Consider the following 27,605-nt stretch of genomic DNA (forward strand, 5'->3'; position numbering starts at 1 on the left):
TGGAAAGATAGAATTATCATATGTATATTTTTAAAGTTTATAAGGTTATTTCCTTCCTTCTTGCAGCATGCGTTTTGTGGTTTTTTGTGGATAGCAACTCGGAGCGTATTGGAGAGGTCCAGTTTCGAGTCCCAGCGAGAGCATCGCTTTCCTGCTCCAAAATAACCTGATGACTCTATAGGCTAAATAAGAAGAAACTATAAATTAGGTTTATATATCTCGTTAAATATTTAAATAAAAGGTGATGAACGACATTATATCAGTCTGGATTACACTTGGATTGTGAATAGTTTTCTGTAAATTGTAGGATAAATGTCTAAATTCGTGAAAAGTTGTTTTGAACCGGATATTTTCTCTGTAAATAAATAAAACTACTCTTACGATAAATCAAAGTGTTTGATGACTGCATACTCATCTGGTAACAAATCAACTTAAAATATAAGCAAAATAGCTTAAATAAATGAAATCGTTTATTACGTAATCGTATCTTCCTTGTCTGGAATTGTTGGATTCTTTAGAAAATGCTCAAATTACTCAGTCTGTTCTTTTTCCGTTTCTAATAAAATATTCCTTTTCTTCTAAACACATCATGGAGTCGTTTAGACATGTCTGCAAATGTGAAGCAGTATCGATCCATCTTCATTGGAAAAATGAGTCACGGTAAATAAGTTATCGTATACGTTTATATTACATTACGTTTTGATAGAATTCTTTTATTTCTCTTTTAACCCCTCATAAACTTACTATTATTTAACAACTGTTATAAAAGGCTCCATTTTCAATAAGTAAACAGTATGAAGCAAAAGGAATAAAGCCTTGATTAGAATTCTCTAAGCAGATTCTATTCTCTATTTCAGCAGAAATAACAAAAATCTTTCTTTTTTTATAATTTCTAACTGAGGCGACGAGATCTGCCTGATTAATGTCGAACAGAAGCAGATCATTTAATATTTTTCATTCGATAAGATTTTTACAATTCAAATAAAGAACTGAAATGTAATTTTTACGTATTTCTATGAATTTTATCTAGACCATCATGAATTTTATGTTTTGACGTTTGTCACAAAAATACCACAGAACACACGCAGATCCAAAAAACGATACATTTGTTTTGAGAAATGATAGAAATTTAACATTTGCTCAGCTGCTTTCTTTTAACGCTTCCCAGCTTACCAAAACCAACTTGTCTTCCATACGGTACTTTTGACTGTGAATATAAATGGTAAATGCCGAAATTACATCGAAGCTAAAAACCAAACATAGAAGATCAGTATAAAATTCGTTAGATTCATCACTGAAAGAGTATCTTCAGAAAAATAAATTCCACTAATACTATGCGGATTATGTAGCCATGCAAGATTTCAAACTCTTCTAAACATAATTTAGCAAATTTAAAACTGTGTGGTTGCGCATTGCTTTGCTGAAAGTGCTGAAATCCATTAGAATGTACCTGTGACATGAACAGGTACAACTAACCAGAAAAGATGGGGACAAAGAGTTACCTGTGAGAGACGTTTGCAGAATTTTTAGAGGTTCCATTACGGAGTTACAACAGCCTGTGTCGATTCCTCTTAACATGCGAGATCCATAGATTAACGAGTTTTTCCCCATATATATTTAACCTTTGAATTGCTTGAAAGAGCTTAAAGCCAAAAGGATCAGATAAAGCTACTCCTTTCCAGTTATCAGCAGTACAGGTTTCAATTTGTCGAGTTCAAGTGAACTTGATATTCTGTGTCGCGCAACCATCAGATATTCTGCAGTTATGTATCGGCTTCTAAAGCACATATCAGGGAGGGAATATTCATAGTAATCGTGTTGGTGTTTATCTAAGCTTCAGTAATGGATTCTGATGTTTCTTGAAGTCATGTTTTACCCTTATTGAATGAAACGGTTCTAGCCAACTGATGTTGGTCATGGTCATCTAGAGTCTTCATTTCTTCATAAATTTCTATTTTGTGCCTTTAGAAGATGTTCTTCCGTAACTACTCGTAGAAAGGCTCTTGAGCTCTGGAACTTAAGTTGCTTAAGAATGGTTGCTTGTTTCTGGCAAGATAGTCAATTAATTAATGAACTGCATTTTAAGATAGAGTATGTTATTCTATGTTTCTTTGGGCTTTTATGTATTTTTCATCAGGCAATTATGAACTGTTTAGACTTAATGTTTCTTGTGAATTTAGAGAACAATTAAAATACTTAAATTGAAACTTTCTTCATAATTTGGGTATTGTATTAAATTATATGAAATTCTGTGTAGCAAACACTGTGTCACTTACTTTGGATATTGTATTGAATCACACGGATTTCTTGCTAGAAACTTGTGTCCTAAGTTCACAAATTTCCTAGAAGTCTTAAAGTAATGATATAGTCTTAATATGATTATATGCAACAATCTCGAAATTAAAATAAACACAGTTGTACAGGCAGAAAATTCACTCGTTCAAAATGTTACACCTATTTCTTATGCTCCAACTCTCAGAACGCGTTAAAAATCGTTTAAAATATAAGAATCTGCTATTCTCAGGATGGAAAGCGCGATTAGAAACATATTTCTGTCACTTTTATATATGCACTGTTGGATGTAACCATTGACCTTTATAGCCAACGTTATTATATATTCTCTTCTATGCAGGTTATTTCTAACACCTCATTATATATTAACTTCCTGAATTCTGCAAAAATATTTTTATAACATTAATTATTGGAAACCTTTAATAAGCTACATTAACTCCACGAATGTTAAAAGCATTTTTACTTCCTTGTACGAAGTAAAAAGGAAGTATTGTAATCGCGAAAAGTTTCAAGCAGCATATTTCAACGAAAATATAACATTTTCACCTCTTTCAAATGCCATTTAACGATGTATTTCCGTGATATCTGTACGTAAGGACAGAATAAAATACTCTTTTCCTCCAAAAAATTATAAAACTGCTTTAAAATGAATTCTGAAGATAAATTTTCGTGGCGTCTGTACGAACGTATGTATGTACGTGCATACGTACGTACCTATCTCGCATAACTCAAAAACGAGTAGCCTCAGAACGTTGAAATTTTGTATATAGGACTGCTATAACATGTAGATGTGCACCACGTATTTTGGTTGCGATCGGCCGCACCAAACATAAATAAATACATTTATATCCACTCTGTTACCCGGCTCAGTGATCTCAGTTTCTTTACTCTTATATGTTTGTAAATTATACATTTTTTGCTTTAAAAATGATTGAATTATGTTGTTCTTATTTTCCGGTTAAGGTTTTTATGCCTTTAGTAAATCTGTATGCAATATTTTTAGAATTATCAACAATTTTAAAATTGTTTAAGTGCCGCTAAGCCTAATAACGTTTTTGATGGCGGCCATTGCTCTTGTTTACATTTGAAACAGCAGGATAGCGGATTTGTTGCCAATCTAGAGAAACTTAGCTTCGCAACAACAAAGATAACGCCTTCATTTATTATTTAAATCATGCTTAATCCTTTCTGGAATTTTTTGGAGGAAATAAGCGTTTAAGATTTACTTCGTAATTTTTAATACAGATATTTTGAGTTTTTATGTATTTTTCCCTTGTCACGAAGTGAAAAAACTGAATTAATTGAATGAGAAATACTCAATCGTCTGTGAAAAACTGTTTCTTTTTCGTTTTGTTTGCTAAATTTCATTTATACATCGTTCTAGCTTTATTATAGTATTTTAATAGAACATGTGGCAACGAGAAGATAATTCGATTATGATATAAATTTTGTGCATTCTGAGTTATAATATGAACGAAATATAATACTGTTAAGTGAACCTAGCGCCAGAGTTATGGTAAACAGCGCTATTACCTAGCGCTATGGTAAACAAAGTGAATTTTAAAGAATGCATTTATTCTATTGTGGTTTATGCGGTGTCGGCGAAGTAGGTTTAATTCAATCTAAGAAGTTTAAATGAAATGCAAGAAAAAATGCTATAATTTAATATTTCGTACAAGGAAGTCATGTGGTGTACACATCAGATTTTTTATTAATGATAATAATGTTGTACAGATTATCAGATTAGATAGAAAGCAAATATATTTTAAGTGGTGTCAGTTGGATTTATTATTAAAAATTAAAATAGAGATTTAAATTAATAAGAAGGTGCATATTTATTGCTTCGAATTTCTCAGTTTGATTAGAAGTTACAGACTCACTAAATTTAAAAGATAAATAATTTTACGTTCTGCCAAGTGGTAAAACTCTGAAAACAGGTATTAGAGGGCGCATTAAAAAGTATATTATAGTTTTATTGCAAGGAGTGGCAGTACTGATCTAATCACTTGGATGAAAGTTGAGAATTAACAGCTGATAGCAACCAAGGGTACCGGTGCTTTGCCGTGCAGTCAACAGGTGCTGCCTTTACCTATTTGCGCGTTAAACGTTTTATTTATTTATTTTTTTTTCAAGGTTCAGTATTTCTCCAGCATTGGTGCTAGATCAGAATTCATAGGTGTGGAAGTGGTGTGGATACATAGGTGTGATTTAGAGGTTCATAGCCGAAATAGGAGGATGCAATGCTTGCTTGATGAGATTTGCCTGGACTGCAGTTCGGTAAGAGATCTTTTAAAATGAATGCTAAGGATATAAAGCCGTTTTATGCATCAAAAGACCTTAGGCAAAAGAAAAAAAAACTGTTGGTGAAGTGGAATTTTCAATCAGACGGAAAAGTTTTTTTTATCAAGAATGACAAAATCTGCCCCTATATTTGCTACCATACTCATTATTTTGATAATGTTTCTCATGTGTTCATTCCTTTTTATGAGGAAGGCTATATATTTTGGGATGATAAACGGATGAAACCGTAACGTGACCTGAAGGTCCAAATGGTTGGAAAAACTTCGCTCAAGAAAATTTTCAAAACTTCTATCGTGCACTGCAAGCTGCCGCCATGTGAAAGAGGTTATTGGCATAATTTCTTGGACATGTTTCAAGGTGCAATTACATATATTTTCATAAAGATGTCACAAACATTATTGTAGGCCATATATATACATATATATATATATGGCCTACAATAATGTCCACTCTCACAACGTTGACGTTTGCAAACAAAAGTCAAGTTATCAGGACTTGTGTTCCTCTTGACTTGCTTTGGAAACATGAACTGTCCTGACTCGGAACAGGGAGCTTACTCAAGCTATGTTCAATAAATTGTGAAGTAGACAATACACGCAGGAAGGGTATACGAAACCCTTTATTTTTCTATCTTTACAGATATTTCCGGAACTTCGGAATACAGAGACCAACCACTTGTGGTCTGAACATAAGAATATAAAACTAATAACTAAAACTCTAACTGAAACTAATTTTGAATTAGTATACAAGTGCCTAGCATTAAGATTGGCCGTTATTTAACAAAGTCCGTATGTAGTACGCCGAGCTGCTAAAACTACGATACGTTTTGAAATTATCAAGAGGACAAAACCTCTGGCCTTGAAGGCAACCAGCAACCGAGTGAAAACTCGGAAAACTACTATGGCAAGCGGCTTACTTCCAATAACTCCTTCCTCTCTCTTGCTTGGCAAAAAGCGACAACTTAATTACTTGGCGTTAGCAAGACAAATTTGCATAAATAAGTTAAAGCTTTTAATTCTGGCCGGAAGTAGAAAATAAGAAGTGATAGTAAAGATTTAAAATAAAATAAACGTTAGTAAAACTTAGGATCCTTACAAAGTATCCTTAAAATTCTTTCATATATTTGCGATTACTACGAATTTATAATTTTATATTTTAACTTTCAATCAGGTTTTTAACCATTACCAAATTTCTTTCAAACTATCTCTGGAGAGAAAAATGTAGGATTTTCTATCCTTTCATATTACTTTGTCCTGCTTGTTTTCAAAAGAATTTTTATGCCCTTATGTGCTCTTATCACTAAAATTTGGAGATGTTTGGAGTAGTTTTGTCTGCTTCGTATTTCTTCCAAGAACTGGGCTGAAATAATTGACGCTTGATAATTCCTGTTCTTCGCCAAATCATTGACTTACTGCATGCGAAATTTCCTGTATACTCCCTTAGCTTCATCATTTTTCATCCAGTTGCAAACATTTGTTAACTTTTAGCTTGGTATTATTTAATAATTATTGTATTTTGTGCCGTTTCTTCATGCTAGAAAGAATATATATATATATATATATATATATGAATATTAGAATTTTTCTTAATTCACAATTCTTTGTCCTCTGCCTTTTTGAAAGAAAAATCGATGAACAAAAAAGAAAAACGCAAGCGAAGTTTCGTTGAAAATGTCATACTCTTCCTACATAACAACAGGAAAGAAGGTGGAAATGTGTTGTTAAAATGCTGCTTTGGTATTGAACGAGACCTGAATAAGAATTCCGCCTCGTTGATGATTCAGTGTAGATCAGAATTCGTGTCAATACCCGTCAACTGAGTTATTCTGTGTTCTATTTACAAGATACTATCCATTTTCGAATTTTTCTAAAAGTATCGCAATCGTAAACAGCAAGGCTAAAGAAAAGTTTTATTTCAGAAGATTAAATTTTATTCTACGAGTATCACGGAAACGTATGTGTAAACTTAAGATGTATAAAAAAAAAGAAGAAAAAATCCGAAATGGCTCAGGATTTTAATGGTCGCCCGAAAGGGTTTGTTAAGGTTTTTTACGCTCTCGCTGAGTTCGCAGTCTACCAGTCCTCTGTGGCACTCCTGCTAACCTATTTCGACTTGTGTTTTCAGCTTTATTATTAAGCATTATTCTATTTAGAAACAGAAATATTAGAGAAAATGTTTAGAATTCTCGATAAAGTGTTGGCATACATTTTTTTTATTTTACTTCGCGTTTTCTCAGTTTATCATATCAATGTACAGTTTTCTTAACAAGATGAATCGCAAAACTTCTTTTTCTCTTTTTATTATTAACGTTTTGTGTGTTGAATTTATGAATTAAATATCATGTTCTTCTCGCTTATTCCACATAAAATTCAGTTAAATAGCAAAATAACAAAATATTTAAAAACAGCATATCTTTAGAGTTTCTGATGTACAGTCTCGAGCGCTGGAGATAATAATGTTTTATTCCGTACGATGTTGCCATTGCTTACTTTCAAATCGTTGAGTTTGTTAAACATTTATTAAAATTTTACAAAATATGACATTCAAAATTTGGGCATCCAGGTGCATTTGTTCGGGCGGAAGACTAGGTTATTCAAAATTTAACGGTCCCAGATGCCGTGTGTTTTTTCACAGTGAGAGAAAAATACGTACATTAATGCAGATTCTTCATTATTTAATTTCTTTAAAAGTGATACGAGGCGATAATATTTCGCGGCAACAATCCGAAAAGTGATTTAAACATTTACAAGGGATACGCCACCAAATCCCGTTTCGAGACTAATAACCCATTTGGACTAACGCATTTTTGGGCTAAAAATATTGTATGTATGTGTATGCCCTCTAAAGCGTGAAAGTTAGATGTTGGTATATGTTTGTTAAAGAATTCTATAAAAACCATATAATGGATTGGTCGAAATTTTGGAGGAAGGCAAAATAATAAAATACATTAAGTCATCAAGCACAGTGAATTTCAATGCCATGCAACGATTTTGTAACCTGCGATATTCATCTTAGGTTAAGCAGAGTTTCAAAACATCTCTTTGTTTCTCTTGAGCTATTTTTAGTTGTTTCTCCCCCTTCTGTAAAAACACTTATTAACTCAAGTTCAAATAAATTATGCGTTAGTCAAGGTCTTAAATAATCAGGCATCAAGCCAAATTCAAAGAAAAACTTGAAACTTTAATGTGATAAGTTTTTCTTTTTATCTGACCTGTTTCCTGACTATATAAGATCTTAACTAACCTATAACATTATTATGGATTTATTTAAATAAGAAGGACAATAAATGTGCAGGAAGAAAAACTATGTTTATTTACCTTAGTGTTTAACAAATAACAATGATATAAAGACTGAAAATTACAACACATAAAAAATATACTTATTTAGCTTTAAATTCGACAACAAATAAAAAAAACTGAAGTATTTATATAAACCTGATTTTTCTGGCACGGCCTATTGATTTAATTCAAAAACTTCTGGCACGGCCTATTGCATTTTTTAAAAAACATAATGCACAGTATGGCGTATGATTAACTGCTATACTTTCTAACAGCGTAATAAGCGGATCGGAACTGTATTCGGGAACAACTACGCCCTTAATGTGTATACCAAGCCTGTGCATCAATTACTTAGTGGGCAGTGAGCGTTTTATATCTGACGAATACCACGTGTTTATGCTTCCGACCAATCGATGGTAGCTTTTCGTTATATCGTTCCAGAATTAGTGCGTTTTCGTTTAAGTCCAGAAATCTATAATTGTATCTTTACATAATTAATATTTTAATCCCAACTCAGAAATAAAAGCCGACATCTTTTGGAAACCAAAAACTTTTTTCCCTAATATTTAACATATTGTTTTGTTAATCACATTAGATTAGTTTTTTTATCTAGAGAATTTAATATTTTTAATTTTTCTGCATTTAAATATATGTAGGAAACGTGAGCCATGTTTGGCTCCAGCAGTGCTAATGAATTAATTACCCCAAGTAATTATTATTCCATCGTTTTGTGCCATGAAGCGTTAATACTTAGGTGCATATTCCAACAGAAAAAAAAATGGGACACTTCCTATATCTCCCGTTCTACTGGGCCGATTGACGAAATTCAAATTGCGTTTTTCATGTCTCGAAAGCGCTAGATTTATATATAGCATCCTTCTAACATAGGTATTTTGACACAAAATCGGACTTTTTCTGAAATGGCATGCCACGTTTTTCCATATTTCGATTGTATGACTCAAATTATGCCAGACTACCAAGTTTTGTAAAAATCGCACGAGTAGTTTTTAAAAATTTAGCTCTCAAAATTTTAGCTTCTCAATGTTGATTCAATTTGGTATATATTTATTATTATCTCATTTTTTAGAAACTTACTTGATTCTTCCTTTCACATTTCGAAATTTAGTTTCATTCCAAATAAAATTCACCCATTTTTTATGATTTATTTTTAAAATTTGTATTTTTAATTATTTTTATAAATTTTACGAAAACAATTTTGAATTATAAACTATAAACTTTTAACCATCATCTTAAAATAGGTGTATTTCTAAGCATAACTGTAAAACATTAGACTTTTTTATTCAACATTTTCTAAGATATACAGGAAGTTACGTATTTGCGCGGTTTAAAATTTGGCATCATTTCTTGAGCGATAAAAACGACAAATGTGGTTTACAGTTTTTGTTACAGTAAATTGCCACAGCTATTTTTAACCTTAAATTTCAAATACAATTTTACAGAGAATTAATTATACGAAATCTTTTCCGTCAATGATGTGTAATAAATATTTATTAATACTATATGAAAAGCTGTTTTTTAAATTATAGATATTATTCAAATTTTCAGTCCGAAGGGGCTTTGTCCCTGAAGGACTATTGTTTTCGTTTTGTGATTTTGCGTTGAATCAATATAAATGTACGTTTCACTTTTCAAACTGTTGCCACCAAACGTTAGAGTCCTGTATTATATTTAAAGAAATTAAATAATAAAAAATCTGCATAAATGTATGTATATTTCTCCCATTGTGATAAAACAGCGGTACATAGAGCCATCCAATTTTCAATGATGTAATTTTACTGAGAATATGGAATCCCAAATTTGGAATTTGTTTTATTATTGATTTCATATTTTGTAAAACTTTAGCGAATTTTTGAGTAACAAACTCAACGATTTGAAAGCGAGCAATGGTAACAATATACGGGGGGGGGGGACATTTTTATTTCCAGCGCGCGGAACTGTGTATCGATCGGAACTGTGTTTTAACTTTTTTAAAATTTCTTTCTTTTTTCCTCTTTTTACTTCCTCGTACGAAGTAAAAAGGAATTATTGTAATCGCGAAAAGTTTCAGGCAGCATATTTCAACGAAAATATCTATTTTGACCGCTTTCGAATGCAATTTAACGATGTTTTTGCGTGATATCTGTACGTAAGGACAGAATAAAAGACTCTTTTTCTCCAAACAAATTACAAAACTGCTTTAAAATGAATTCTGAAGAGAATTTTTCGTGGCGTCTGTACGAACGTATGTACGTATCTGGCATAACTCAAAAACGAGTAGCCTCAGAACGTTGAAATTTTGTATATAGGACTACTATAACATGTAGATGTGCACCTCGTATTTTGGTTGCAATCGGCCGCGCCAAACGTATATGAATATATTTTTATATATATCCACTCTGTTACCCGGCTCAGTGATCTCAGTTTCTTTACTCTTATATGTTTGTAAATTGTACATTTTTTGCTTTAAAAATGATTGAATTATGTTGTTCTTATCTTCTGGTTAAGGTTTTTATGCCTTTAGTAAATCTGTATGCAATACTTTTAGAATTATCAAAAATTTTAAAGTTGTTTAAGTGTCGCTAAGCCTTTTTTTATGGCAGTCATTGATTGTTTACATTTGAAACAGCAGACTAGTGGATTTGTTGCCAATCTAGAAAAAATTAGCTTCGCAACAACAAAGATAACGCCTTTATTTATTATTGCCAATTAAATCATGTTTAATCCTTTCTGGAATTTTTTCGAGGAAATAAGTGCTTAAGATTTACTTCGTAATTTTTAATATAGATATTTTGAGTTTTTATGATTTTTGCCTTGTCGCGAAGTGAGAACTGAATTCATTGAATGAGAAATACTCAATCGTCTGTGAAAAACTGTTTCTTTTTTGTTTTGTTTGCTTAAATTCTTTTATACATCGGTCTAGCTTTATGAGAGTATTTGAATAGAACATGTGGCAACGATTAGATGATTCTTTAAATGATATAAATTTTGTGCATTCTGAGTTATAATACTCAGACGAAAAAAAAATTTCTGGCACTTGTATATATTATTTTCAATTTTTACCGTACGATACTGTGTCAAATCTACGTACCGTACGATACGTTTTACCGTACAATACTGTGTCGATACTGTGTAAATGATATGCCATTGCGAAAAGATATGCCAAAATTATTAGTTGCTATTATAGCTTATCCAAGGAAGAGTTCATCTGTGGCCGATATATGGCGTCATCCCTGATCAACTGCTTCACTACTGAAGACTTTGCATTTTTATTACAAGTGCACAGGACTTTTCCAGTTTATGGAATTTAACGAACTTTTACAGGTCCTTAGGGGATTGATAAACATGTAGTGGTAAAAGCCTTCGGGTCGAACACCACTTAACGAATAATGATCTCCGATCTCCGAGTTATAATATGAACGAAATATAATACTGTTAAGTGAACCTAGCGCCAGAGTGTCGCTATGGTAAACAAATCGAGTGAATTTTAAAGAATGCATTTATTCTATTGTGGTTTATGCGCTGTTGGCGAAGTAGATTTAATTCAATCCAATAAGTTTAAACGAAATGCAAGAAAAAAGGCGTATAATTTAATATTCCGTTCAAGGAAGTCATGTGGTGTACACATCAGATTTTTTGAATAAGCAACAGTATGGAATCAGAACTGAATTTTCAGTAGAGCATAATCTGAATCTCTCTTCTTGTTCTTCTTATTCCAGCAAACTATTCAAGAAGAGTGTCTACTTGCAGTATTCTAAGTATCCCTATGACGCAAATGTATTAAAAAGTCCTTACAGACTTTCAAGCCGTTTCCGAGATTCAAACACGAGCCCAACAGTACAACAGCTAGCAACGTTAACTATACCAATCAAAGCTGCTTTTATTTGACAACATCAAGTTGCCAGAATGAGAAGTTAAGTCTTCCCCAAAGTACCCGTATTGAATTGGCTGGTTTTCTGTGACGTTTTCTGTACTTCGAAAATAAGTGTTTATAATTTTTTTTTCCTTTCATTTCAGATTCTTTCGAAAAGTTAGTCATTTTCATCAAATCATCATTAGCATTTAATGTTTTGGTTTCCGAGAAAAAATTATACTAGTCTAAATGGTTTTATCAGACATATTAAACACGACAAAGTGAGTTGTTAACACTCAGACTCTGCGTTAAATGTTGTTAAATTAAATGTAAAACGTCTTTGAATGGCAAATGAGTAATTATAGAGTTATTTAAAGAAGGAGATGGGAATTAACTTCATTTTTTACCCAAATAAGCAAACCAACTACAGTTATTTAGAAGGATATTTTGTGATTTAAAGAATTTTAATTCTATACACTTGACTCTTAATATATAAACAATGTATTACTATTGCTAATGATTTTTTGTTGATTATTTTATATTTTAGTTTTGGAGCAATAGTAGCATAATTTTTAACGTAGTTGATTAACCTGTAGTAGCATCTTAATGAATAACTATTTAGAAAATTATCAATTAGATATATTAATGAATTAGTATATCAGGAGGATCAGATGTACTTCTAAATTATATAAATTATGAATAATATTAAAAATGAAATAAAAATATAAATGAATAAGAAGAACGCAACTGGCACAGCTAGTTGAGAAATATATTATAGTTTTAATTTGAACGATAAATTATGGGTATTATGCCACATCAAAGACAGATTTTCTATGAACTAGTCATATTGAGCAAATGAATAAATTAAAGCTTTTATCCATGATAGAATAGCGACGTTCCCCAGGGACAAAGCAAATAAATATCCTAGTAACACAATGTAATGTAACTGTGGTGAACAACGAATAAAGGTATGGCAAAAGGACGAAAAATTAACGAAACACATATTTTTAATGACAAAAGCAGCTAAAAGAAAAAAAAGAGCAAAAGACGACAGGCTGGTGGTAGATGATATTACTAACAAGAATAAAATAATAATATAATTATTTATTCGTTTACAAAAAATATTATTCGAGAAAATAATGTAATTTGTTTTCAACAAAAATCGGTACATATCCCATTTATTTTTGGACAAGTCATACAAGAAGATTTCGATTTTTGGCTTATTTTGGCTCAGCTAAATTTGACACTATCACACGTCTTCATATACCTGCGTGAAATAAATTTGAAGGAAAGTGAATACTTTTGTAACATTCGGATTCCGAACTGAAAATGTAGAAGTCATAAAATAGGTAAAAAAAAAAAAAAAAAGCTAATTTTGATATAAAAATCTCTTTAAGGTCTATGCAATTGATACTCATTGTTTCAGCAAGGGTTTACAGCAGGGTTTCTTAAACTTTTTGGTGGGGGGCCCTCATGATATTTACGAATGCTTTGTGGGACCCCATGAGCATTCCGCAAATCCGACACACGCGTGAATGAAACTGTCAGTTTCTTCACTTGTACTGTAATAGCATTGCAGTTTCAAGTCATTAACTTTGATTTTTAAAGAAAAATGAACGTTCCGTGATAGGAACGTTGCGTCGAAACATTTTCATTTTTTCTTTGTCTGTATTGTCTTAATTTTATCTATTTTCAGACACATTACGTAATAATATTTGGTAATTGAAAAATTATTATAATAATTTAAAGAAATATCAAAATTGCTAACAGTTTGTTTTGGGGATCCCCTACTGCAAGTCCCGCGACCCGCCTCAGATGAGTGTCAGATTAGCTGAAAAATTATAAATTTATTTTTAAAAATATCTTATATTTGCTAATTTTTAATTTTGATTCACATTCAAAAGAACCCTTCACAAGGAATTTTTTTAAGTTGTAGGATTCTCCACTGTGTAATTTTAAGTTACCTTTGAAAGTGAAGAATCTTAAGAACTGATAAGCGAATAATCGCTTGAGTTCGTGCGACAGGAAACAACAAGATAGAAGAGTAAAATAACCATTTATTATTCCAATCAAGATTTAACAGAACTTCGTCTTGGAGTTGTACAATAAAGCCGAATTTAAGAGACTTGAATTTAAGAGACTAAGAATAAAACTAAACTAATCTTAACTAAAGAGATATAGCCGAAGCTATCAAGATTCTAACAGAGTTGGCCCCTTAACACTAATTGACTGCGAAGCTATCAAGGGCCTAAAGTACGGCCGAGCGTAATAATAGCTTATGAGACAGTAGCCTAAAAAGGCGGACGCGTGCAGCCAGAATATCTGGTATCTCTCTCACTAAGACAGTAGAACTTCGCGGTTAAATACCGCTCTTCCTCATTAGCATTCAGACGTGATTCTAAAACTACGTTCGGGCCGGAAGTGGTAAGTTGAAATCAAGAAGCGATAGAAGAGGAAGTTTAACTCAAAATTTAACTATTAATAAAATTAACATAATTCTTACAAAGTAAGAAAACTATTACTTACCCTACAATTTTTTTAGCATTATTTAAAATTATTTAAGCTTTACATTCTTCTCATAGTATTTTGTTCCCGGTACTACATCGACCACATCTCTTTTATTGTTTTTGGTCATTTCAGTCAACAAAGAGCTTCTCGGTTGATGCCTGATCAGCTTAGTGCTTATATAATATACAATAAATGTAAGCATTTATTGGACTAAATTATTGAAATCAGTTCACTCTGAGAAATGCTGCGTTTCTGTGGTATAAAAAGTTTTTAATGTTAAAATTCATTGATAGAACTATTATTATTGATAGAACTATCGTATTATGTTTATGGTAACGAATTGTGTAGACGGAACGTGTCTAGAAAACGCAACCAGCATGAATTGTTTTCTATTTGTCCCGCCGTAGGCCAAACTGTAAATCTCTACCTCTGCTATCATTATAAGAACGCATATTGAAGTGCACAATGGTCCAATTGATTCCATTAACCTCAAGAAACTTTCCAAATATTATCTCTGAAGTTAGATGGCGGCAGCTGTTTAATATTATTTTTAATAGATGAAATACATATATACCATTAAGAGTTAGATCGGGAGGTAAACCGAGATGCACAAAAGCGAAATGCGTTATAAATCAGTTTGGGGGTTTGATATTTCATATAAAGTTTGTATTTGAATGAAATGAATGTTCGAGGTCATGGGTATGATAAAGGAGCAAACATAAGTGGAATATACAAATCATTATTTGCACAAGAAATAATCAAGTAAAGTCCATTTCTTTTCTTTTCTTTTTTTTTTTTTTTTTTTTTTTTTGGTTTTGAAAATCGGATATAGAAAAATACTATCTTAACATCAGAGAGGATTTCTATGTTTTTTAAAATTTTCTGTTGAGTAAATGGAACAAACGTGTATCCTTTTACAAACAGCATTAAAAAAGTCATACGGACAAGCAATGAACATTGCTCGAAAACACAGTCAAGGAATTAAATTTATCCCTAATGTATCATTCATTATAAAACACGGTATCAAACGATAAGGCATAGCAGTGTGATGAAATTACAGAAATATTAAGATAATGAATTTAAAATTTTTATATATGTTATCTACTGAAATGAAACACTGCAAGAAAGAGAAAAATAAATAAAGTCTTGAATCCAAACTTTAACTGTGCATAAATTTACACATTTAGATTATCTCTTTCTTTGTACTTTCTTTTGATATTATACTATATTTGTATATTATATAAAGAAATATTACAATATTTTTGTTATATTACTATTTCTATATATTGTACTGCTGTACTGATATTATACAATTCTTATATAGAGGGAAAATATTTTGGATAAATTAGAAAAGTTACTTTTAGGATGAACATATCATCAGAATTTCGGCATAAACTGAAAATAAAGATTAATAAATTACATAATCAAAAATCAAATAATAAAATGATTCATTTTAAAGTTAGGGATGTTGCGATCTCAAGCCTGAAAATTTGGTGAAAAAAAATTTACACTACTGTTTAGGGGATTTAAAAGAAGCACTTTGTGTTAAATACTTAAATACTCAGATCCTATAAATTCTATAGAAATGTAATAAGTACAATTTAGTTAAATCATCTTATCTAAATATAGCTGCCCTGGGAGTCTTTGAATCATTGTCAAATGTTTTAGCTTGTGTTAGAAAAATCCCGCAGCATACTAAAGAAAGAGTCACATAGGATTTTCACTTGGGCAAAAAAAAACTGCCAGACAGGATTTCCTTCCGAAGACCAATCAAATAATAATTTAACTGAAATGTTATAATTTTAAATATAATTAGAGAAAACTTTTGATGATTTTCTTTCGTAAAGAGTGAAGAATCATAAACCATAGAAGAAGAAATCTGAAAATTAGGGACTTTTTTCCCTCAATTTTATTTTATTCTTACTGTTTAAGCATGATTTTCTTTTCTGAAATGTTTTCTACTTAAAAATCATGATATATATAGATATATATATATATAAATTATTTTTATGTATGACAAAATGCTCTGACTATGCGTTTCTGTAATATATCGCACTATGATTAAAAAAGTACATTAAATTTCCTCAACCATAAAGTTGTACGTTAACAATTGTCTCGTTTTGTGTACAGATTTTTATCCTTTTGCTTCAAGTAAAAAAAATATTTAGTCACGGTTCTGCTTATATTCACAAAAAATTCAAGCAGTCTTATTTAACACTCAAAATATTTTTTTTATTTACATTTTTTAACATCGGATGTATTCTTCCAAAAGCAGTAAACGTTTTAAAATAATTCATCGCCGAAGCAGAATAATGTAAAAAATAGCTCTATTTAAAAAAAAAGTCATATTTCGTAGCTTAATAAATTAGATTATAACATAACACGAAAAAAACGCTGTTCTATAAGTGGCATCTATTTTTATAAATGAAGCTGTCTACAACAGTTTTCTCTACAATAATCTAATAACTTACTGTTGGCAAAGTTGCGGTTATTTTTATCTGGGGATAAAAACAATGATTTTTCGTATTTATTCATTTATTTATTGAAAGCAGCGTTAAACTATATGCATGTGATCCACATGTTTCACTCGGCCCGACATACACTTTCTTTGATTTACGAAAGGGCTCCCAAGCTTTCCATGAGCATAATTTATATTTGCATAGTTAAACTAGCAATTAGGGAATTTATTTCTTCCGCATGGTATGAGCAGCGAAATCAAACCCTGCGTTGTTTACTGAAACCGAATCAAATAACATTCCTACTTCAAAAATACTAGAATCAAATCCTGATTCGCAGTATCTATTAAATTATTTTCAGCACAATATCTGTCATGATCTTCCAGTTAATGCTAATCTTTCAACGTGCTCCAAAAATGCCTCGATCAGTAAGCAAAATATTGAAAGCCGCTGAGTTGACTTCTGAACAAGATATTTTTAATATAGCTATACAGGACTGGAGGCCAGCTTATCAGAATTATTTATTGAAAAATATTTTATTAGCAGAATCTCGGCAGAACTTTTGTAACGTTTTTAAAGTCTATATAAGTGCATATTGAAATATGTCCAAGAAATTAAGGCAATAAATTAAAAGTACATTAATCCAGGTGTAAGTTAGCAGGAGCGTTTTGGCATTAAAATCAATAAAATACCTCTTTCTTACGGCAGTTTTGGGAGCTTGTTCCTTCTTAGCGAAATGTTCTGCACATTGAAAGTTTTTATCACTGAAAGTTCTCAGTTTGCCGGTTTTCGGATTTTCCCTGGTCAACATCCCAATTGTTTGTTTCTCTGTTCCTACTAAAGTTTTGTCAAAATTCGGCAAAAGGAGAGCTTCATAATTTCGATCGACAAGCTTTTAAATCAGCAAGCTTCTCATCCATTTCTAAGGGCTTCATTTGTCTAAATAATATTCTCTATAATCTGATGGAGTTTGTCTTTTAATTTGATCAGTGACAATTAAATCCCTTAATTGTTCGAACATTGTTGTTTTTAGTCCTGACGTCCATCTTGTTGTTTTTAGTCATGACGAATCTGTGAAAAATTCATGATGAATGTTACTCCAGATCTGTGTCTGCTGTCCTTTGGTGCTGAATAACTACCGAAATATTTCTAGGTTATCTCCAATCTCTTCAACAACAGTTTTTTAATAGTCATACTGTTCAAACTTATCTACTGATTTTCGAGAAATTAGATGATTTTTGCATAGGGAAGAAGTCCCAAAAGATGAGTGACCCATTGATCTCTGCTGAGATTTTATCGCATCTCGAGACACGGTGGGACTGCATTTAAAAAAGAATCAAATACAAATTTATATCTTCTTTCAAGTTAATTTTCTGAACTAGATTTCTAAATCACGCATCTTTAAATTTTTCTGACATTTGGCTTCAGATTTCAATTTTTTTTTAACCTCCAGTTGTATTTCATTTTTACTCCTCGATTACGAATGCTTCTTTTAGTACAAATTATTATGTTTAATCATTATTCGCAGAACTATTCGTCAAAATCTTTGTTATCGAGAATAGCATTCTTGAAATGCGGTTGCGTATTTAAACCTAAATCATCAGCTAAAGTTTTTAAATCTTACGAAATCTTAGTTCAGAATGAAATGGTTTCGATTTCGATATCATTTAGAATGGTTAATTAATAGCTATCTAAAATTATTATTAGCTGTTTGATTTTAACATCACAAAACCAACCACGTCACCAGCGTCATGTAAAAGTCATATCATATGGATTAATCTGGAAATGATGCAGTTCAGAGAGGTTTGTGTTTGACTCAAAAGTTTCTTTAAAATTCTTCAAAAACTTTCATTTCTAAATTTTTAAAAAAAGTCAGAAATTTTTAAAATACATTTTGTGATATATATATTATTAGAATAGGTTTTCAGTTTCTAAGTAAAAGAAAGCATTTGTGAGCACCATTTGTTGTATTTCCTTGTGAATGCAAATATCTGACTCTTTTATATTTCATTCCTGTCAAACTATATTTAGAGAAGGCGATCAAAACGACTTTCATCCTTGTTAATTTTAAGGAAGATTGTTCTGATTTGCTTGGTGATATACCTCTTTTGTAGTTTAAAGAAACCTAATAAAACAATACATTTTCTAGAAAATTTGTAAAAAATGTAAAAATGAAAAAATTGGGAAATTTCTGATAATTTATGAATTAGTTTTCAAATAGAGATTTTTGAAACTTCTTCTGTAAAATTAGAAATGCTTTAAATTGAAGAAAAACGTTGTATCGAGACTCGATAATATTTAAAACTAGGGAAAATATAGCCAAAACCCGTTGATAACGGATGGTTAAAATGATTAGTCTTTAAATGAATCAGTAACATATGGCATTAAAAACATCTTCTATTAATTACATTAATAATATAAATTATTTTAAAAGTTATTAATTAGTTTAATTATATTAAATATGTAAATATTTTATTAAAATTAAAAAGAAAGGTATTGAGAAACTCGTGTATTGCTTTTTAAATCTTTCACTTAGTAGGTTTAAGTCCAGGATATCGTAAACTTTTTAAGATAAAATACAGATATTCTTCCCCAAAATTTGCAACGGCCATCAAAACTGGCAATTTGGTTTGGTTTAATCGATTTATGTGATTATGACAAAGCTCCGAGGGCTATTTGCCTAAGGGGAGGGATGCCTTCGTGGAGAGCTTTCTGAGGAAAACTGGTTCGTATACACGTCACACAGGGAGAAAAAAACCTAATGCCCATGCAGCCAGCCCATTCGCGGGGTTCGAATCTTGAACTGAACTACCAATGTTCAGCGATTTGACCGCTCGGCCTCTGGATCATACCCAACCATAGCATATTGCCAGTAAGCCGTCGGCCCACTGGCAATATAATAGATATGCCTATGGTTGATATGCTATGGTTGGGTATGGTTGCTTATGTTTTGGTAACAATGTAATGCAAACGATAAAATGAATAAATAAAGGTTTTAAATGCTTCTGGTGTTTAAAAGAAAAATAATAAAGTACTAGAGCTGAGTATTTTGTATGAATGCTGAAAATCGGAATTTGTTTCATTGCCTCTAATTGTTAAACCATTGCTATGAAAGATACATAGAATAGATTATTACAATACTATTTCGTGTATGTTTTCTTTCTTCGTGCTGCTGATAAAGAGTGCTTTTCAAGTGTATAGCTCAAAATTTATAGATTTGATGGCATTAATTCCTTTTTCAGCTTTGAAATGTCATTATGAGGAGTACATAAGAAAATCCACTTCATGGAAAATTGATTGTTGAAACTTCCTCCTAACTGAATAAAGATATCCTTAACAATCTCCTGCCTATCGCGTTAATGGAATAAAGCGAACAACAAAATTTAGATGATTTCACTCGGGACTCCGAATAACCTGAAAAGAAGGCGGACATAATTTAGATTCTGGTGGATCGATATAATTAAAGCTAAGCAGTCCGTTTTCTTGAAATTTTATCACTTACTTAGAAATTTACTGTTTTTGTTGTCATTTCCTTCGGTAACTGTTGTGTACATAAGTTCACAAGGAAGCTTTAGTTATACCACAAATATTTTGTCATACTTATAGATATATATATGTTATATTGTATTTATATTATATTATATTATATATATTATATTGTTATAGTTCCTCTAATTATTCAATGTACGCTTGTGATTATCATTTATATTGTTATGCTGTTAAAAATTTCAAGAGTAAAATTTGATGATATACAAAATTAATTATTGTGTTATAGCATGCGAACTATTCGTTCATTTTAACGTTTCCGCAGCTTCAGATAGATAATTATCTCTATTAATAACCGAGAGCCCAAATTTTACTGGACTCCACCCATTGCCGTTTACATTGCATAAAGAATTATAGCCGAGATCAGAAATCAAAGTGTTTAGTGAAGGTTCAGTTCAGTGTTTGTTAAAAGATTCTTGGTTTACGTTGAATTATTTTAGGAAGTATTTTTGATCGCTTTTTCTGCTTTTTACAAACAAGTTTTCTTTTTCTATCATAGATTTGGGTTTTGTTATGGAAAACTACTTAATATGTATTCTAGGATAGTCAAGCTACCTTGTTTTGCTGATTGTTATTTTTAATGTAATAATTTATTTATTTATTGTGTATGTGATACCAGTCGTTTAACATGCACTTAATCTGCAGTCATCGTGAAACATCCTGCATAACGAAAATGCAAGAGCGCAAAATTACAAAAACTGAACGTTCTTAATTCTTTTATCGGAAATGAGCAACGTTAGAAAAGGAATAAGGACCTGAAGTAATGCAAAAGTTTTAAAACTTGAAAAAAGTAGTACCACTAAACAAGAAATTAGAGGAAGGTGCTTAAAACCCTATTCACTGTAGATCCTCTAAAACGAGGTAAAAAAAAAAAAATTCCATCATCCATCAAAGCGGTAAAAAAAAATTTACCGCTTTGATGTTGGTGATAATAATAACAATGGTGGGGATGATTATTTCTGAAAGAGAAAATAACTGATAAATCTGAAGTTCTAATTTATTACAATAATGAAGGGGATAGAAATGTTCTGGAGAGAAGTAGGTCTATTTGGTTATGGCAAAGCACTCAAGGGCTATTTGCCTAAGGGGAGGAATGCTTTCGTGAAGAACTAAGGGAAACTGCTTCGCATACGCATTACACATGGGAAAAACCATGAAACTGCCGATGTAGGCAACCCGCTCGACGGAATTTGAACCCGAACCGAGCTGGTGTTCAGCTCGGCCGTTAGTGGCCGAAGCTTTACAAGTAAAGAAAAGCGAAACAAATTTATCTTTAAGGAGCTAGATGGAAGCCTAAAATCCTAAATATTGAAAACATAAATGAAGAAATGTGAAGCAGAGAGCAGTTTTTATATTTCATCTAGGTGCCTAGACAAAAAAACGTTAGAAGGAATTTTTAGGTACTAGATTTTGCTTCATCTATTATACAAATACCTCCCTCTTTTTGATGCTCAGCTCTTTGCCGATCACTTTCTTTGATCCATTTAAAAATTCTCAACGTTTGGAAATTAAAAATGCTTTAATAGAGTTAAACCAATTTGTGTCGGAAAGGAAATTTTGTGTATAATTTTCATACTATTAACTCCATGTCCAGATAATAAGTGTCATTCCAGCCAAAAGAAGGTATCTATGGCAATAAATGTTTTCAGGTAAAAAAATTATTTTCTGCTTTGTCTTTTCCGAAGCTACAAGGAAATCCTTATAGCAGTGGTAATTTCTGTATTTCTGCTTAAAATCTCACGATAGCATCAAAAAGATTCAGGTAGCTATATTTTGATTCATGCTTTTGTTCGAAGAGAAAACAAGTGAATATATGCTTTACCAGAATATAATTATTAAGCTGACTCATTAGATAAATAAGAGCTAAAGTGGTAAAAGCGGTGCAACAGATTTGTATATGGATATAAAAATACATGATATAATATTTTCTTAAGGAAAGAAAACTATAGGTTGGTTTATTTGATTATGTTTATTATGATTATGTTATGTGATATTATAAGATATGATATATTACAAAACTCTTGGATACATAACATTTACAGTAGGTTTGCAGTCGGATTATAAGGCAAAGCCGATATAATTTTGATCCCCAAAATAGGGATCAAGAAGAAAGAAATGTCACTTGCTGTGCACCCAAAATAAAATAGACAAACCGAAAATTTGTAGCCTTTTTTAAGGAAAACTGGCTGCTTTTCAAATTACTCTGGAGATATCAAAACTATGAAAACTCTCATAAAACCCACTCGTTCGCAGGATTTGAGCCCATGTTGAATTAATTGTAACTAATAGTAGCTGGCAGTTTTACCACTCGGTTTCTAAGAAACATAAATAAACTTACCTTTCTGAATTTTGTAATTTGATTTAATTCACTAACTGCGTAACACAATTTGCCGCTTTGATGCATTTTTATTGTTCCTCATTTGTAGTACACATTCAATATTAAATCTGTAATCAGCATATTTAATGTGTATTACTTGCATCGCGCTGAAATGAAAACATTATAAGACATACTTCCGTAATTTCCTGCATTATAGCCCAGTTTTTCAAAAATTAAACTTTAATCAGTTCCCTTTAACTTTTCATTTTAAGTTATTGTATACTGAGAGCCAAAATATGATTTTTCGTTTTTTAGACCTACAGTTATTAGTCCTTACTTTTATTGCGTGTATCGATCAACTTAAAGACATTCCAAATTTTCATAGCTAAATTTTGAAAGTCGCCAAATCTCCTTATTTGAATTTTATATTTTTAGCTCTTTATCTCTGGAATATTAGCTGCTTTTGTTAATATCAAATATTTCAGACGAATAGATTCATGTATATTATTTTCAGAACAGTAAAGAGTTCAATGCTTGAATATATTTCTTGAATACTGGAGTTTTATTATTGTATTATTTTATTAAATAAAAATTATTTATTTTAGTGAATATAGATCAGAAAAATAAAATAAAACAAAAACTGATAATTTTATGCTTCATTTAAAAATATATTCAGGAATAAGATATATTTTTAAATCAAATCATAACACTAATGACATATTGTAATTATTTTCTATATCAACTTTTGTAAAAAGAAAAGGAGAAAATGAGTCAATTTATGAATTTACTGACTACTTATGAGGTATAAACCTATACTAAAAGTTTTAATTATTTTTGAAATAGTGTTGTATCATTGTAAATTATTAAACCTATAATAAGTTTAAAGTAAATTAAAGTACAACTTTATTTACTGTAAACGTGAGACTAAAAACTCGATCTATAAGAAAACATTAATAGCCATTATACTTCACAAAAAATAATGCTATACCATATTTTATATCTAAAGATTAATAAAAAGTAATTAAAAATAATCTCAGTAAAGTAATCTTGAATTTTTGCTGACGCCTCATTATTGAGCCTGACGAGACAGGTCTGAGGCTGTGCTCTGCCTGTTTCTTTTGGCAGTAGCTGCCAAATACCGGTCTTCATTCGGCGTTGTAACTCTGGGGCGACCAGTGCTGTAACGTTTACTCACATTATCATCATCTTAGAGTCGTTGCCAAAGCCTGGAGATGACACTCTGGGCAATTCCAAGTTCGTCTGATACTTCCAGTTGGGTACGCCCACATTCCAGCCGGCCGATAATTCTACCACGTAAAAAATCATCGAAATGTATCCTTTGTGTCATAACTATTCGGTTATTGCAGTGAAATGCTTATAAAGCGCTTGCGAACAATTTTACTTCTTTGCCTGTATTCCTTATATATCACTCTCTTACACTCTCGTAATTGTGACGTACCATCGGTGTCATCTGGTTACTTCCTGAAATTTGCATATGATTCTTGAAGATGTGTGTAGTGATTTTACAGGTGATATATTTATTTTAGAGTTCGATTTCCGCGTGACTCCGAATTATCCTTAATTTATGGGCATGAGTGTACTTAACGGGCTTTTTCATGTCGTATAAACTTAACAGAAAAGCCTTTTTCTCGTTGCGTTCATAAAATATGTTAGTTAGCACGCACAATCCTTTGTTAGTTATACTTAATGCACTGTTTACGATTTTCGGCAATCAAAATAGATCTACAAACTGACAATTTACTGATAGTGAATTTTCATTTTGGGTTATTTTCTACGGGTTTCCGGTACGTAACTGCCCAGAGAAGTCTCGTAAAATAATTAATTCTAATTAGAGTACTTTTAAATTTATGATATAAATTTTTAAATATGTAAGGGCTATTAAAAATGAAATTTTTTAGTATTTTAAATGTAATTATTTGAAAAATTTTGTTATTCGCCACCGTTTTCAAAACTAATGATTCGCCTTTAATTACCAAATTTATTTATTCAAATTTAGCTATGCATAAAATAATTTTTAGTCTCTTATCCTTTAATTATGTTTAATGGAGACAATGCCCACAAATTACTCAAAAGTTTCATATTTTATAGCAAACAGTTAGCTACCTTAAAGTATTAAAATGCTTAATTTAAGAATATATCGAGGTATATACCAGTTTACAATAGCAAAAACAGCCTTAATTATTAAGATATACACAAACAAATAAGGAAAATAAAATTATAATTACCTATGGGGCGCATACGCTTGTCGTATCTACTTTTGTCAAGTAGGTAATCTAAGATCTGTTTGTCTGAGAACCCGAGAAACCTAAAACAAAAATATTTAAATGAATATATCGTACATTAATCCAATACATAATTAAAATAGTTAACATATAATTAAAATATTTAGATACCTTGGAAAATATTTGAATGTAATTTTAACTGCACGGCCACAAAACATACTTTAGAATATTTCCTCTTCCCTTGTAAGCAAAATGCACTATTAATAACTATGGATAAATTAATTTTCTGTTTAAGTTGAAGCTTATCTCTTGTTCGTATCTTTAGTTCAGACCCATCCGTTTACCTTATCTCTTTGTAACAATATATATGCGTTTATTTTTAAATCCAATAGATGACATCACTAATTGAATTCCGAATGCCAACTTTTACCCCATATTGTGCATACGGGAATTTGTGGGCATTAGTACTGCATACCTCAATTAATATTAAAGCCCATCCAAATATTTGAAAAATCAAGATAAATAAACATTTCTCCTTTTTCAGTAGGACAAATATGTATTTTCTGCAATGCAAATGACAGCATTATATATTTTCTTATTTTATTTCGAAATTATTGAGTTAAAATAGTAAATATTTTTATTTCCATAAAACAAAAGAGGAAACACCCTTTTTTTTTCTTAAATGAAATTTGAAAAGTTATTTTTACTTCTTTAATATATCTAAATATGGAACTCATTTATATTTCAACTAAATTAAATTAAGTCAATCAGTTTTTTTACGTATCGGTTGTACAAAAATATCCAAACTTTCATAAAAATGCCTTTTAATCTTATATAAAAACATGGTCTTCCATAACATTATAAGTTCGCCTACTACAGGTTAAATGATTTATAGTTATTGGGTTATTGAAGATGTCAAGCAGGATATGATGTCTTTATTAATATAAACGTATTTTTATGTATCCAAGGTTTTTCCTAATGATCTACTGCCTTTGTCATCAAAGATGTCTGATATCATTTAGGTCATTTATAACTTTTTTTAAATAATTGAGTACTCATTTTAAAACAGTATAGATATACAAGTACTATATACTTCTATTTTCATACTAATTAAAAGAAAATTATTTACCTGATATGTTCTAGGAAAAAACAAGAAATGAACGTAAAATTTATGGCTCTTTGGTGGCCAGAAAAGATAAAAACTACTATTTTAATTTAGGGGCCTCCCTTTGCGCAGCTGTTAGAATTTCCTATCTTCAGTACCATGAGTCTCGATACCACATGGTCTCATTAAGAACATCATCAAAGAAATAGATGCTATCCATAACACTTCTGAAGATTTAGACTTCACCTCTATTTTATCAGCCCACCAGCGGTCGAGCGGTAAAATCACTGAACACTGGTAGTTCCGACCTGGGTTCGATTCCCAGCGAACGGGCTGGCTGCATGGGCACCTTCGCGGTTTTCTCCATGTGTTGCATGTATACGAGATAGCTGCCCTTAGAAAGTCCCCTACGAATGCATCACTCCCTTTAGGCAGATAGCCCTAGTGTGCTTTGCGACAATCTACCAAATCTCTACTTTTTCAAACATCCAAAAGTCTATTCATGTCTACTTACTGATTTTTACGCCTGAGGGTAAAATCAACAAGGAGTTCCTGTATCATACTAAAGCGCTCATTAATGTCTACATTAACAAGTGAGTTAGTTATATAGACTATTTCTGTTGAAGGTGATACCCAAATAGTTAGCAGAATTCACCCTAGGGACTTGGGCTCCGAAAAGCTTACCTTCTGACATGATAGTGTCCCTTTTCTTCTGGTTGAATGCACGTCTTCCTGCTGCACCATCTCCACTAAATTTCCACTAAATTCAGTTGTTTTTCATCATTTACCGAATATCGTTTCTGAAATTATATTTGAAAGCTTTTATAATAACCTAAAATCAAAGGGTGAATGTTAGAACGTGTATTTGCAGGAAGACAGACCAATGAGTTTTCAGGAGGAGGTATGTGCTGCACTGTTATCTAATTAATAAAGCTCTTTTTACTTCCTTGTACGAAGTAAAAGAAAAGTATTGTAATCGCGAAAAGCTTCAGGCAGCATATTTCAACGAAAATATCCACTTTGACCGCTTTCGAATGCAATTTAACGATGTTTTTGCGTGATATCTATACGTAAGGACAGAATAAAAGAGTCTTTTCCTCCAAAAAAACTAAAAAACTGCTTTAAAATGAATTCTGAAGAGAATTTTTCGTGGCGTCTGTACGAACGTATGTACGTACGTACGTACGTATCTCGCATAACTCAAAATCGAGTAGGCTCATAACGTTGAAATTTTGTATATAAGACTAGTATAACATGTAGATGTGCACCTCGTAATTTTGGTTTCAATCGGCCGCGCCAAACGTATATAAATATATTTATAAATATATCCACTCTGTTACCCGGCTCAGTGATCTCAGTTTCTTTACTCTTATATGTTTGTAAATTGTACATTTTTTGCTCTAAAAATGATTGAATTATGTTGTTTTTATCTTCCGGTTAAAGTTTTTATGCCTTTCGTAATTCTGGAAGCAATATTTGTACAATTATCAACAATTTAAAAGCTGTTTAAGGGCGGTTAAGTTTTAAATAACATTTCGGACATATTTGTTTACATTTGAAACAGCAGAATTGTAGATTTGTTTCCAATCTAGAGAGACTAAGCTTCGCAACACAAAAATAACGCCTTTATTTATTATTGCGAATTAAATCATGCTTAATCCTTTCTGGAATTTTTTCGAGGAAATAAGTATTTAAGATTTACTTCGTAA

General features: G+C 31.4%; 1 protein-coding gene across 2 annotated transcripts in view; it reads right to left on the minus strand.

Moving 5' to 3' along the window:
* LOC118192929 (glutamate-gated chloride channel-like) overlaps positions 1 to 27,605 on the minus strand; it is a 197,440-nt gene that overhangs the window by 52,365 nt on the left and 117,470 nt on the right. For both annotated transcript variants that reach the window (XM_035363944.2, XM_085817373.1), the window contains exon 3: positions 24,795 to 24,874. In XM_035363944.2, coding sequence (XP_035219835.1) covers positions 24,795 to 24,874 — 80 coding nt within the window. The remainder of the gene's footprint in view (positions 1 to 24,794; positions 24,875 to 27,605) is intronic.

The sequence above is a fragment of the Stegodyphus dumicola genome, chromosome 5 (genome assembly GCF_044657685.1).
Source record: "Stegodyphus dumicola isolate Sdum_Otavi_A_Nest chromosome 5, ASM4465768v1".
Taxonomy (NCBI): Eukaryota; Metazoa; Arthropoda; class Arachnida; order Araneae; family Eresidae; genus Stegodyphus; species Stegodyphus dumicola.